Source organism: Grammomys surdaster, unplaced genomic scaffold, assembly GCF_004785775.1.
Source record: "Grammomys surdaster isolate TR1022 unplaced genomic scaffold, NIH_TR_1.0 331, whole genome shotgun sequence".
In the NCBI taxonomy this organism is placed as follows: Eukaryota; Metazoa; Chordata; class Mammalia; order Rodentia; family Muridae; genus Grammomys; species Grammomys surdaster.
This window is the reverse complement of record NW_021604750.1, coordinates 708,118-720,759: the sequence shown is the minus strand read 5'-3', so window position 1 is coordinate 720,759 and position 12,642 is coordinate 708,118. Positions and strand designations below refer to the sequence as shown.

At 39.3% G+C, this 12,642-nt stretch overlaps 1 protein-coding gene across 1 annotated transcript in view; it reads left to right on the top strand.

Moving 5' to 3' along the window:
- Positions 1-12,642, top strand: part of Prkdc (protein kinase, DNA-activated, catalytic subunit) — a 199,243-nt gene that overhangs the window by 123,700 nt on the left and 62,901 nt on the right. The window contains exons 63-66 of the mRNA XM_028778260.1: positions 5,379-5,584; positions 8,824-8,962; positions 10,118-10,306; positions 12,240-12,464. Of these exons, the coding sequence (XP_028634093.1) occupies positions 5,379-5,584; positions 8,824-8,962; positions 10,118-10,306; positions 12,240-12,464 (759 nt within the window). The remainder of the gene's footprint in view (positions 1-5,378; positions 5,585-8,823; positions 8,963-10,117; positions 10,307-12,239; positions 12,465-12,642) is intronic.

Genomic DNA, 12,642 nt, shown 5'->3' with positions numbered 1-12,642 from the left:
TGAATGAATGAATGAATGAATGAATGAATGAATGAATGAATGAATGAGTGAGTGAGTGAGTGAGTGAGTGAGTGAGTGAGTGAGTGAGTGAGTGAATGTTTGCCTGTATATATGCCTGTACCAAATGTGTGCCTCACTGTGTTTCTTATTGAACCTGGGGCTCATTGACTTAGCAAGACTGTTTGGCAAGCAAGCTTCCTGATCCTCTCTGCCTCCCAGTGCTGGAATTAGGTGTGAACTCAGCAGTTTACACAGGTCCTAGTCATCTGAACTCGTCTTCCTGTTTGCATGGCTGAGAATTTAGCAACTGATCCATTTCCTGCAGCCCCAACCCTCTGTTTTCTTTGTTTTTCCTTCTGTAATATTCTTGGCTCTTTCCTGCCTTGAGGTGGTGATTGAGAATATGCCTAGCTTTGTTCTAAGTGACCACAGCCACAAATAGACAAAATTCATGCCACCCCAAACGTTTATTCTTCACAAGTGTCACTGACAAACAAAACAAAGAATAAACTCGGCATCGGGCTGTAGTTCTTGAGTGATATAGAACTCAAGTAGCCAGGCGGGTTATGTAAGTGGCCTCTTGATTGGGTCAGGCTATCATTTCACATACCTGGTCATGGGTTAAAAAAGGTTTCTCTGAGGAGAATCGGTTGCAACAGAGAATTCAGCATAGATATACTTTCAGTTATTGCTTAGCTACACTTACCAGATTGTCATATTTTAATGAATCTCTTCTGAGATAGCATGAAAACTCAGTGAGTAAAAGCACTTATCTCCAAACCTGATCACTGATCATTTGAATTTGATCCCCAGGATCCACATGATGGGGGAGATAATTGGCTCCTACAAATTGTCCTCTAATCTCTACATGAACTTATATGTTACACATTTGCCCATTTTTATATACATATACATACATACACATACACACACACACATACAATGAGTATAAATAAATATTTTTAAAATCTTTAAAGTGATTTTAGGAAGTAGAGAGCTGGTTCAGTAGTTAGTATTGCTTCCTGCTCTTCCAGAGGACCTGAGTTCAGTTACCAGCATCCGTGTTAGATGACTCACAACTGTCTGTAGCCACAGCTCTAGGAGATGTGACTTAGACTCATAAAGACACATATAGAAAAATAAGAATAAATCTTATTTCTTTCCATTTTTGTTGCTTTTGATAACAATTTTAAATAAGATTGAATTATGTCATTTCTTCCTTCCTTTTCTGCCCTATAGCCTGTCCCATACCCCCTCCATCTAATTGGAAATTAAAAGCTTCTTTTTCTTTGATTATTATTGCCAGATTACATATATAGTTTATGTATTTGTGTGCATAAATGTATCAGTACATTCTGCTTAGTCTGTTTTTATTGTTTATGTGTATATGGTTTCAGGGTTGATGACATAGTATTGGATAACCAATAAAGGAGATCATCTCTGGGAGCGGCTCACTCCCCTAGCCTTGCCCTCTCCCAGCAGTCATTAGTTACCTATAGTTCTTCAAATAGGAGGGAGAGCTCATGAACTTTAACCCCTTCCATATTAGCCTGTGTATTGATATTGCTGTTGTGTCATCTTTATGCAGCCATTTCTAGAAGAGACTATTTCACAGCAGGCTTCCTGGTATTCTGGCTACATAATCTTTATGTCCTTTCTTCAGGAATGTTCCTGAACCATGTAGGATTTGTGATATATGTTTATCAGTTGGTACTGGGTTTCCCCACCATCTATTGACTTCTGAATTGTGTCCAGTTGTGGTTTTCTATGATGGTCTCCATTTTCTGTAAAGAGAAGCTTCTTTCATGAGGGGTGGTAGCTATACTTATCTGTGGCTATCAGGATAAGATTTAGAATATAGTAGGGAATTATGCTTGACTAGCAAAGTGGCAGTAGTAGATCTTTTTTCTTTATTAATTTTTTTATTGGATGTTTCATTTATTTACATTTCATATGTTATCTGCTCTATTTCCCCACACACACCTCCTATCCCATCTCCCCTCCTCCTGCCCCCACCTACCTACCCACTCCTGCCTCCCTGCCCTCCATTTCCCCCACACTGGGGCATCCAGCCTTCATGGGACCAAGGACCTCCTCTCCCACCTATGCCCAACAAGGTGATCCTCCACTGCGTATAAAGCTAGAGCCATGGGTCTTCCCATGTGTGTTCCCAGGCTGGCAGTTTAGACCCTGGGAGCTCTGGTTGGTTTGTTGGTGCTCTCCTCATGGGGCTGCAAACCCCTTCAGCTCCTTCACTCCTCTCTCTAGCTGCTCCATTGGGAACCCAGTGATCAGTTTAATGGCTACCTTCGAGTATCCGCCTCTGTATATGTCAGGCTCTGGCAGAGCCTCTCAGGACACAGCTATATCAGGCTCCTGTCAGCATGCAATTCCTGGTATCCCCAACAGTGTCTGCATTTGGTGACTGCACATGGATGGATCCCTATGTGGGACAGTCTCCAGACAGCCCCTCCGTCAGTCTCTGCTCCACACTTTGTCTCCATATTTACTCCCACGAGTATTTTGTTACTCCTTCTAAGAAGGACTGAAGCACCCACACTTTGGTCTTCCTTCTTCATGAGATTCATGTGGTCTGTGAGTTGTATCCTGGGTACTGTGAGCTTTTGGGCTAATATCCAATTATCAGTGAGTGCATACCATGTGTGTTCTTTTGTGACTGGGTTACCTCACTCAGGATGATATTTTCAGGTTCCATCCATTTGCCTAAAAATTTCTTGAATTCATTGTTTTTATAGCTGAGTAATAATCCATTGTATAAATGTACCACATTTTCTGTATCCATTCCTCTGTTGAAGGACATCTGGGTTCTTTCCAGCTTCTGGCTATTATAAATAAAGCTGCTATGAACATAGTGGAACATATGTCCTTGTTATATGTTGGAGCATCTTTTGGGTATATGGCCAGGAGTGGTACAGCTGGGTCCTCAGGTAATGCTCTGTCCAAATTTCTGAGGAACCGCCAGACTGATTTCCAGAGTGGTTTTACCATCTTGCAATCATACCAACAATGGAGGAGTGTTCCTTTTTCTCCACATCCTTGCAAGCATCTGCTATCACCTGAGTTTTTGATCTTGGCCATTCTGACTGGTGTGAGGTGGAATCTCAGGGTTGTTTTGATTTGCATTTCTCTGATGACTAAAGATGTTGAACATTTCTTTAGGTGGATGTTTAGAGTTAGGAGCTTTTTGCATTTTGCTTTTCTTTGACTGTTGTGTCAATGTTTTCTATGGCATCTTCTGCACCTGAGACTCTTTTATCTCTTGTATTCTGTTGCTGATGCTTGCATCTATGACTCCTGATCTCTTTCCTAGGCTTTCTATCTCCAGTATAGTTTCCCATTTTGATTTTGTTATTGTTTCTATTTCCCTTTTTATGTCTTGGATGGTTTTGTTCAATTTCTTCACCTGATTAGTTGTGTTATCTTGTGATTCTTTAAGGGATTTTTGTGTTTCCTCTTTAAGGTCTTCTACCTGTTTACCTGTGTTCTCCTGTATTTCTTTGAGGGAGTTATTTATGTCTTTCTTAAAGTCCTCTATCATCATCATGAGAAGTGATTTTAAATCTGAATCTTGATTTTCCTATGTCATGGGGTATCCAGGACTTGCTATGGTGGGAGAACTGGGTTCTGTTGATACCAAGTAACCTTGGTTTCTGTTGCTTTTGTTCTTGTGCTTGCCTTTCGCCATCTGGTTATCTCTAATGCTACCTGCACTCACTGTCTCTGACTGGAGCCTGTCTCTCCTGTTATTGTTTGTGCCAGAACTCCCCAGAGTCTCTGTGATTCTGTGATCCTGAGCTCCTGGGTGGAAGAGCTCCTGGGAGTCAGGCTGTCTCTGGAATCCTGAAAACCTAGTGTGACCAAGCTCCTGAGATCTTGTGATCCTATGATCCTGTGTTCCTGGATGTGTTAGAGTTCCTGGGAGTCCAGCTTCCTCTGAGTGTTGTAGGATTGGGTGCAGAGCTATGATCCTGGGTGTGTTAGACCTCCTGGGAGTCTACCTTCCTCTGGGTGTTATGGGATTGGTAGCACCCAAGGTCTGCTCAGGGCACTGGCTCAGACCATAATGAACCCATGCCAATGGGTCAGGATATGGTTGTCTTCATGGGAGCAGACAGCTAGGAGTTTGCCCCAGCAGAAAGGACCAGGCAGAAGGTGTGGAAGGTGAGTGGTTTTCATGAAGGCAGAGTTTTGGTGGGTGATGGGGTCCTGAGTGAGCCGGGCTCCCAGCTGCTGCTCTGGAACCCAGCTGCTGCTCTGGAACTTCTGGTTGTGGGGAAGGGTTCTTAGGAACTGCTCTGAGTACAGCAGATCCTCTAGGATGGGTCCGGATTATGGAGTCTTCATGGGAGCAGACTAGCTAGAAGTCTACCCCAGCCTAGGTCTTTTTTTCTAATAGCTATGCCACATTGGAAATTTGCAATACCAGGCATGATTTTCCTCCTGATGAGTGAGCGAGCCTTAAATTTTATTTAGTAACTGTTGGGTATCAGCAACATACGAATATTTTCTATGCCTTAAGCATAGAAATTTATTGACTGAAATATAATTTTATTTGAGTTTTCTTTTTTGTACTATTCTCCCTTTGTAAGGATGACAGACATTTGATTGCTTTGAAGAATTAATAGTCTTCAGTTTTGAGCTTCAGTCTTGGCAGCCACATGGACATGCCTAGTATATGTGTTACCACATTGAGGGGAGCTTGAGACTTAGTTCTTAGGGTGCTCCATAAGTCCAGATGCACATGCAGAGATGCACATTTAAACACCAGTCTCTTTGGAATACCATCGCAGTGAACATACTTCTAGATAAGGAGTTGAGGTTATTTATTAGTTTGATGTTTATAGGTGATTGTAATAACTCATGAAGTCATCTTTTCAAATATCATTAAGTAAGTTATCCTCTTGATAGGAAACCTGTTTGCAGAGAATTATAGGCAAGTCAGTACACCCATTTTTTGGTAATTAAATATAAAATCTGTTCTTCAGCTGCTTCTTAACAACTAAAGCTAAATGCATAAATATTCTTTTAAATTGCAGTTGCTTAGATATATGAAAGAGGGTCTATATGGTTGAAAACTCTGCATCTTTAATTTCAACATTTTGTCGGTGTTTTTCTTGATGTAAATTAATGTTTGGATTGGAAATAAAGTAAAGGGTTGTTTTTTCCCTTTGCAGAAATTGAATGTTGCTAAGAATTTTGCTAATACAATTGCACAGACACCAGATACTTTTGTGATATCACTGCATACTGCTACTATAAGTCAAAGTTATTTTTCTTATTTTTAATAAAATGAAATAATCATTTATGATGATGTCATCCAAATCCTATATGCTAAACAACTATATGTGGTTTTATAGGAAATAAGTTGCCAACACCCAGACTTACTGACACTTGAACCAGCCACAGTTCGAGTGGCATGCCTGGCCAGTCTGCAGCAGCCTGTAGGTATCCGTCTTCTGGAAGAGGCCCTACTCCACCTGGTGCCCAAGGAACCACCCACCAAACGATTCCGGGGCAAGACTTGTTTGTCTCCCGACGTTCTCCGGTGGATGGAACTTGCTAAGTAAGTTTGGGGTGGACCATTCTTGGATGAACAGTAACTCAGTCAAAGTAGCACAGTACAAATTTGCTTTTATTTTATGAAAATATGAACTGGTAAGGAGGCTGGAGAGATGGCTCAGTGGTTAGAAGAACTTGATTTCAGAGAGGATTCAAGTTTGGGTTCCTAGTACCCATGTTGGACAGATCACAGCCACCCATAACTCCAGCTCCAGGGTATCCAGTACTCTTCTGGCCAACAGGCAGATAACACACAGGCACATACACACATAAAAAACTTTTAATGAGCTAATAAAAACATTTCAGGCTGAGATTTTTAGTCCATGTGTCAAGAATGGCCATGAAAAGGAATATTTTCCTTAAAGAAAAAACATTGAGTAACACTGTAATGCATAGTTTCTAATGGCTCCTGATAATTTTATTGCTTTGCCTAGAAATACAAATTATGCTTTGTAGTATACGGTTGTACATGTCTGATTCTTTTCCTTTGTTTTAGCATCGAAAGACCAGCCTAATCCTGAGAAGGATGTTAAGTCAGAATTCAGAGGGCCTTCAAGGTGCCTCAGGGGGTAAAGGCACTTGATACATGAACCTGGTGACTGTAGTTCAATCCCCAGATCCCACTTTTGAGAGAGAGAGCCAAGTCCTGACAGTTGTCTCCACATGCTACACAAACACACAAACACACACACAAAATAAATATGATAAAAGTTTTAAAACAGTTGGTCAGCTCTTACGTCTTTAGTCTCTAAGTGAGAGGATCAACTTCCTCACCTTTCACCGACATTATCAGTCAGTGTTTTAATTTGGACTGTGATTTTGTAAAGCACTATTTGAGGTACAGAAGAAGTGAAACAGATTAGACATTAATCACAGGGTAAAAACTAAGGGTCTCAATGTTGTAGCTTCATGAGTGGTACAGCACTTGCTTGGCATGTGTGAGTTCATAAGTTCTGTAAAGGTTCAAAAATCGCTGAAGAAGACCCCAGACTCAGATAGTATGCAAAGATAAAGACTGTTTATTCTGCAGAAATATCTATCATTGGGGAATCAAGCATTCTCCAAAATGCAACCTCACACAAAGTTTTGCAGGCCTTATAGGGAACCAAGGGAACTCTCTAGAAGGATTAGGTCATCTAAAATTTCATTGGTGGGGTGCTAGGGGCTCACAGGTGGTCAGTGGTCTGTCATTAACGCTCAAGTATGTGATGAAATCAGGCTGCCCAGCTCAGATGCCACCATTTGGAGATAAGGAGATAAGATATTTCCTCAATTTTTTGATTATCCCCAGGCAGTTCTTTGAGAGGGGGTTTTATGATCTTGTTTTGAATTTTATGGTCTGTCCCTGGAGCTGGTGTCCTATGGCCTAGTTTCTGGGACTTAGGGTCTGTTCATGGAGCTGGTACCTTGCAGTCTGTTTTGAAGTATGAGTCACAGGACAGAGGAAGGACTAGATAAGGATTTATCTCCATTGCAGAACCTGGTATGCTTGAGTTCCTTGCTTCCACTTCAATCCCCAGTAATAGGTAGGCAGGCGGGGGTGGGGGGGGGTGGAAGATGAAAAGTAGGTAGTTTGATGAGTAGATTGATAGATATAGAATATATAACTTTACAAGCTTAAATTTGACACATTTGTTTCTAACTTTATTAAATACTTTAGTCTTTTCTTGTATTATGATCATCCTTTTGATGAAGTTCTAATAAACATCTAGGTACCTGAGAAACAGGGCAGGTTATGTACGAGGATTTCTTTTTGTTCTTATACATAATATCTCTCTCCATTTTCAACTTCTGACTATGAGCTGCTGCTGTTCAACACCCATGTACCCACCCCTACCTCTGACCCTTGATCTCTAGAATCTGGGCTGTAACAGAACCATATATATTCAGTTTGACCTAGTTTAGATTTAGTGGGTTCATGATTCATACAGGTTCTGTACAATTTGCTGTTCATTGACTTTTCTCCCTTTCCTTGGTACTTGGTAAAAAACCCAAGACCCTATAAAGAAATTAGGCAAACACTTTTCCACTAAATTAAAGCCTGAGCTTTAATTTCCACCTCTTCCCTCCACACCCATCCCCACGCCTGTGGAGACAAGGTCTTGTTCATACTGGCCTTAAGTTTACTCTATAACCCTAAGCCAGCCTTGGACTTGCAACCCTCCTGCCTCAACCCCCTGAGAACTGAGATTACAAGCATTTACCAACTTTCCCAAGCAAAGCTTGTTTGACTAATAAGAGATTCAGTATCAGAAAGTAAACCAGAAAGCAGGAGGAGGAGGGAGGAAGAAGTTCTTGTATGTTTGGTCTGGTAACTATAGTCAGGAAAAGGTGGCATATAGGTTTGGATTTGAAAAAAAAACTTGCAAGAAGAAGGAAACAAAACTTTAAAAACACTAACTTGAGAATTTCATAGTGATTAAATCTTGTTTATAAGTTTGCTATGTAGCCCAGGTTTACATAGAACTCATTATCTGGGCCTCACCTTTCTGGTGTTGATTACAGACAAGCACCACTATGCTGGACAAGCCAGATTTTTATTGAGATGAAAAGATGAGTGAGGGCTCTAAAAGTATTAAGGCTATAAGGAAAATTTTGGTGTCTAAAGTAGAGTCCCTAGACTATAGACTAAAACATGGACAGGGTAAGAGGTATTACTTGCTTCTGGCTTTTCTTTGGGGCTAGACAGAAACTCCAGATAGACCACTCGCAGAAGCCTTATTATACATTATCAGCTTTTCATACTTACAGGTTTACTTTTTAGACAGGGTCTCATACTGCAGTGTAGCCTGCTCTTAAATTAGTGATCCACTTACCACCCAGCTTTCTAGATTTTGTGCTCAAATGCACATTAAAACAACTTGGGCGCCAGGCAGTGGTGGCGCACGCCTTTAATCCCAGCACTTGGGGGGCAGAGGCAGGCGGATTTCTGAGTTTGAGGCCAGCCTGGTCTACAGAGTCAGTTCCAGGACAGTCCGGGCTACACAGAGAAACCCTGTCTCAAACAAAACAAAACAAAACAAAAAAAAGCAAAAAAAACCAACTTGGGCTTTGGGGTTAGTTAAAGAAGTAAAACTTACAAGGAAATTTCAGAATCATTAAATTGTATATTTCCAACAAAATACTACTTTTATGTCATCTGTGTGACATCTTCATTCAACATTAATGAAAATTTATGTATACTTTATACTTTAATGAAATTTATTTATACTTTATTTGGTGATCTGAACTTTTTTTTTTCAGACTCTATCGATCAATTGGGGAGTATGATGTCCTCCGTGGCATTTTTAGCAGTGAGTTAGGAACAAAGCATGACACTCAGAATGCACTATTAGCAGAAGCCAGAAGTGATTATTTTCAAGCTGCTAAGTTGTATAATGAGGTAAAATCAATCTCTGGCAAATATATCAGTTGCTTAACCACCTTGGCTCTGTACATGTAAAAAAGAACTGTTAGCTTTGGTGTTAAACGTGTCTTTGTAATAACCGCTTGTGACATGATTATTACTGTATCTTGTTTTGTAATAACTGCTTGTGACATAATTGTTACTGTATCTTGCACTTTTTAAGGCAACATTGAAAGAAGACAAAGCATTTCATAAGTTCCAAGTATTTCTATGATTGCTGTTATATTTACAATTTCTGTTTTAGTTTGATATATTTCTCTTAGAAAAAATATGATAAAATAAAATAGACTTTGATTATGACTATAAGTTGGTTTTGTAAGTTTTTCACTACAAGTTGACAAAAGATAGTAAGTGTCAAACTTTAAGATCTGTAGCCTATGAGACTATTAAGTGAGAGATCTCAACTTTGAAACCTATAGTAGTCTATAAATCTCCTTAGCTTTGCTTTTCCAAAGAACTTGTTAAGTAATAAATAATGCATAGTCTTAAAGCAAATTTTGCATCATTTGATTACTTTTTGGTAAATTTCCTAGGGAGAAGACTTTCTTCTCATTGGGGTCTTTTTTGTTTAGCTTGGTTTGTTTTTTTACTAACTACAAAGGTCTAACTTTGTAGTCCTGGCTGTGCTAGAACTCACAGAGATCTGCTTACCTCTACCTCCTGAGTTCTAGGATTAAAGGTGCATTCCACCGTGCCCAGCCTCATTTGTTACTATAAGAGTCCTTTTTGTTTTATTTTGTTTTGCTTTGTTTATGGAATTATTCATTTTATGTATATGAATACACCATCGATGTCTTCAGACACACCAGAAGAGGGCATCAGATTTCGTTACAGATGGTTGTGAGCCACTATGTGGTTGCTGGGAATTGAACTCAGGACCTCTGGAAGAGCAGTCAGTGCTCTTAACCACTAGCCATCTCTTCAGCCCCCTTGTTTGTTTGTTTGTTTGTTTGTTTGTTTGTTTTTCTTCCATTCACTGTATTTTGGTTATTAATCCCATTTCTCTCATTTTGCCACAAATCTGAAGTGATTATCTTTAGTATACGTGCTATAGTAACTCCTTTTAAAACATGTATTTGCATCTATGTTATTTCAACTCCATAAAATAATCCTAACTTTTTTTTCCTGCAGGCTTTAAATAAACTGGAGTGGGTGGATGGTGAACCCACAGAAGCTGAGAAGGAGTTTTGGGAGCTGGCATCCCTTGATTGTTACAATAACCTCTCTGAATGGAAAGGACTTGAGTACTGTTCTACAGCCAATATAAGCAGTGAGAACTCTCTTGACCTAAGTAAATTGTGGAGTGAACCATTTTACCAGGTGTGTAGAATTATTTTTCAGTAGCTGAAATAAATGTTTTAAATGGTCATGTGTTTCCCAGTTAATAAAACTAAAATTTCCCAAGATTGAGATATTAGTTTCAAGCATGTCAGTATTCAAACTCTCTATGGTGTTAAGTTTCACATCACTGTTTCGCTATCTCAAAATAAGTGGAATGTGTTTTACAGTAGGTATTTGCCTCTATACTATGACTACATGTGAGAACATTTCCTGTTGTTGTTGTGCTACTAAGAAGACCACCAAAAGAGACTATTACAACTCCTTCTGCACCCATGCTGCTACTTTCCTGGGCTTTAATCCTCAATTTGTGTGCAGGATCCACAGAGTCTTTCAACTTCAAGTAGATCACATTCTTCTATAGCACAATCTATGTATTTTGTAATTAGTAAGTAATCCACATTTGCTAGGAACCATCTAGGAGAAGCTAAAAAACTAGCAGGTGATCTTCCTGAGATGATCCCACCATAGACTATAAAGGCATCATGGATTTGCTGTTCTAGGCAATGCCAAAGGGATTACATTTGAGAAAAGATTTCTGCTATTAATATGTTTTTCCTGTTACTATTAAATATATGTAACAATCTCTAGGTATTACCCCAACCTTTTGAGCAGATCTGCAGAACAGTGAAGATGTTCTGTCTTGTAGTGATGCTATATAGACAAATAGATGATTTCTTAATTCTTAATGTTGTTTCTATAAAAGTTCCTAAAATAATACTAGTAATTATTAAGCCCTTTATAGTAGGACTGCTATTAAATCCTCTCTGATATTAAAACTCCAATGAGAACTTTGCTTGTCTTTAAGTGTCATTAATTAATTGCTTCTGAGATAGAAAGCAGGTATTTACAACTTAGAACACATTCCAAGAGTTTATAAAACAATTAATCAAAGGTTATAAAAGGGGAACTAGCAGTCTATTATAGGTGCAAAGACAGAAGATAAAAAATTGACTAGGTTTATCTATACGAAACTTCAATGATAACTTAGTCACAGAAATTATGGCTTTGACCCTGTCAAGCTAGTAACAGATAATGAATGCATTATGAATGACATGTGTGTATGTGAATGCATATGTAAACTTCTCTGTTGTAAACTTCTTAATTCACTTTATGGTTTGAATTTATGTTTTAACTTTTAGTGAACTTTTATAAAAAATAAGGTTGCTTGGAAAAATCATGTGATCTATTCCCCTGGAAATCGTTCAAAAAACTAAGAAAGAATACGTTGCAGAGGATTATCACATCAGGGCAGGAGAAAGCAAGATTAGAAGGAGGACAACAGAGTAGCCTAACTTAGAAATTAAGAGACCAATACACAGAATGCAAAGAGAAAGAGGGACAAAGAAGAAGCTTCAGAGAGAGCAGAAAGAACAGGCAGGCTTCCTTCCTACCATGGGACAGAACAGGTCTTTTCTTAACTGGAAGGTAACTTAGTCTTAAAAAAGGACAAAGCTTTTTTCTTACAGACTTGGGTTTAATTCATTTAGCAATAAAAGGGTAGACACTTTTTCTTTCTCATTGCAATAAAGATTGTAGCTCATTTTTTATCCAGAATGAGTGAGTTCTTTCTGCACTGTCACTTGTTCTTTTGCTTCATACACAAATATAAGTATGGACGTGTGTGTGGAAGTATGTAATTATGAGGTAAGTATATAGCTGGCTCAGTTTGTTTGCATGGAGGTATATGAATATGTATGTATGAATTTATGTGAATTTATGCATATTTGTTGTATGAAAGTTTTTCCTTCTGCATGACTCTCTTCTCCTGGTTCAGTAAAAGTTTATTGCCCCAAACCTCCCTCCAGCCTGATAAAGTATATGAGCTGTAACATTACTCCAAAGAGTAATACAAACTAATTGCATTCACCCATATTGGCTTTTAAGTCAAGAGTTGACTGTTGCTGTTCTGCAGGAGATGTATCTGCCGTATGTGATCCGCAGCAAACTGAAGCTCTTGCTTCAAGGAGAAGGCAACCAGTCTCTGCTGACATTTGTGGATGAAGCCATGCACAAGGAGCTGCAGCAGATGGTCCTGGAGCTGCAGTACAGTCAAGAGCTGAGTCTTCTTTACATCTTGCAGGATGATATTGACAGAGCCACATACTACATTAAAAATGGCATTCAGAGTTTCATGCAAGTAAGGCAGAAAGATCTGTATGATGTACACTGTTTTTATAACAGTTTTAAGTGTTTTACTTTAGATTACTTTACTCTCTTTGTCTCTTCCCCCCTCACATACATGCACATTTCCTCTCCCTCTCCCCCTCCCTCTCCCTCTCCCTCTCCCTCTCCCTCTCTCTCCCCCTCTCCCTCTC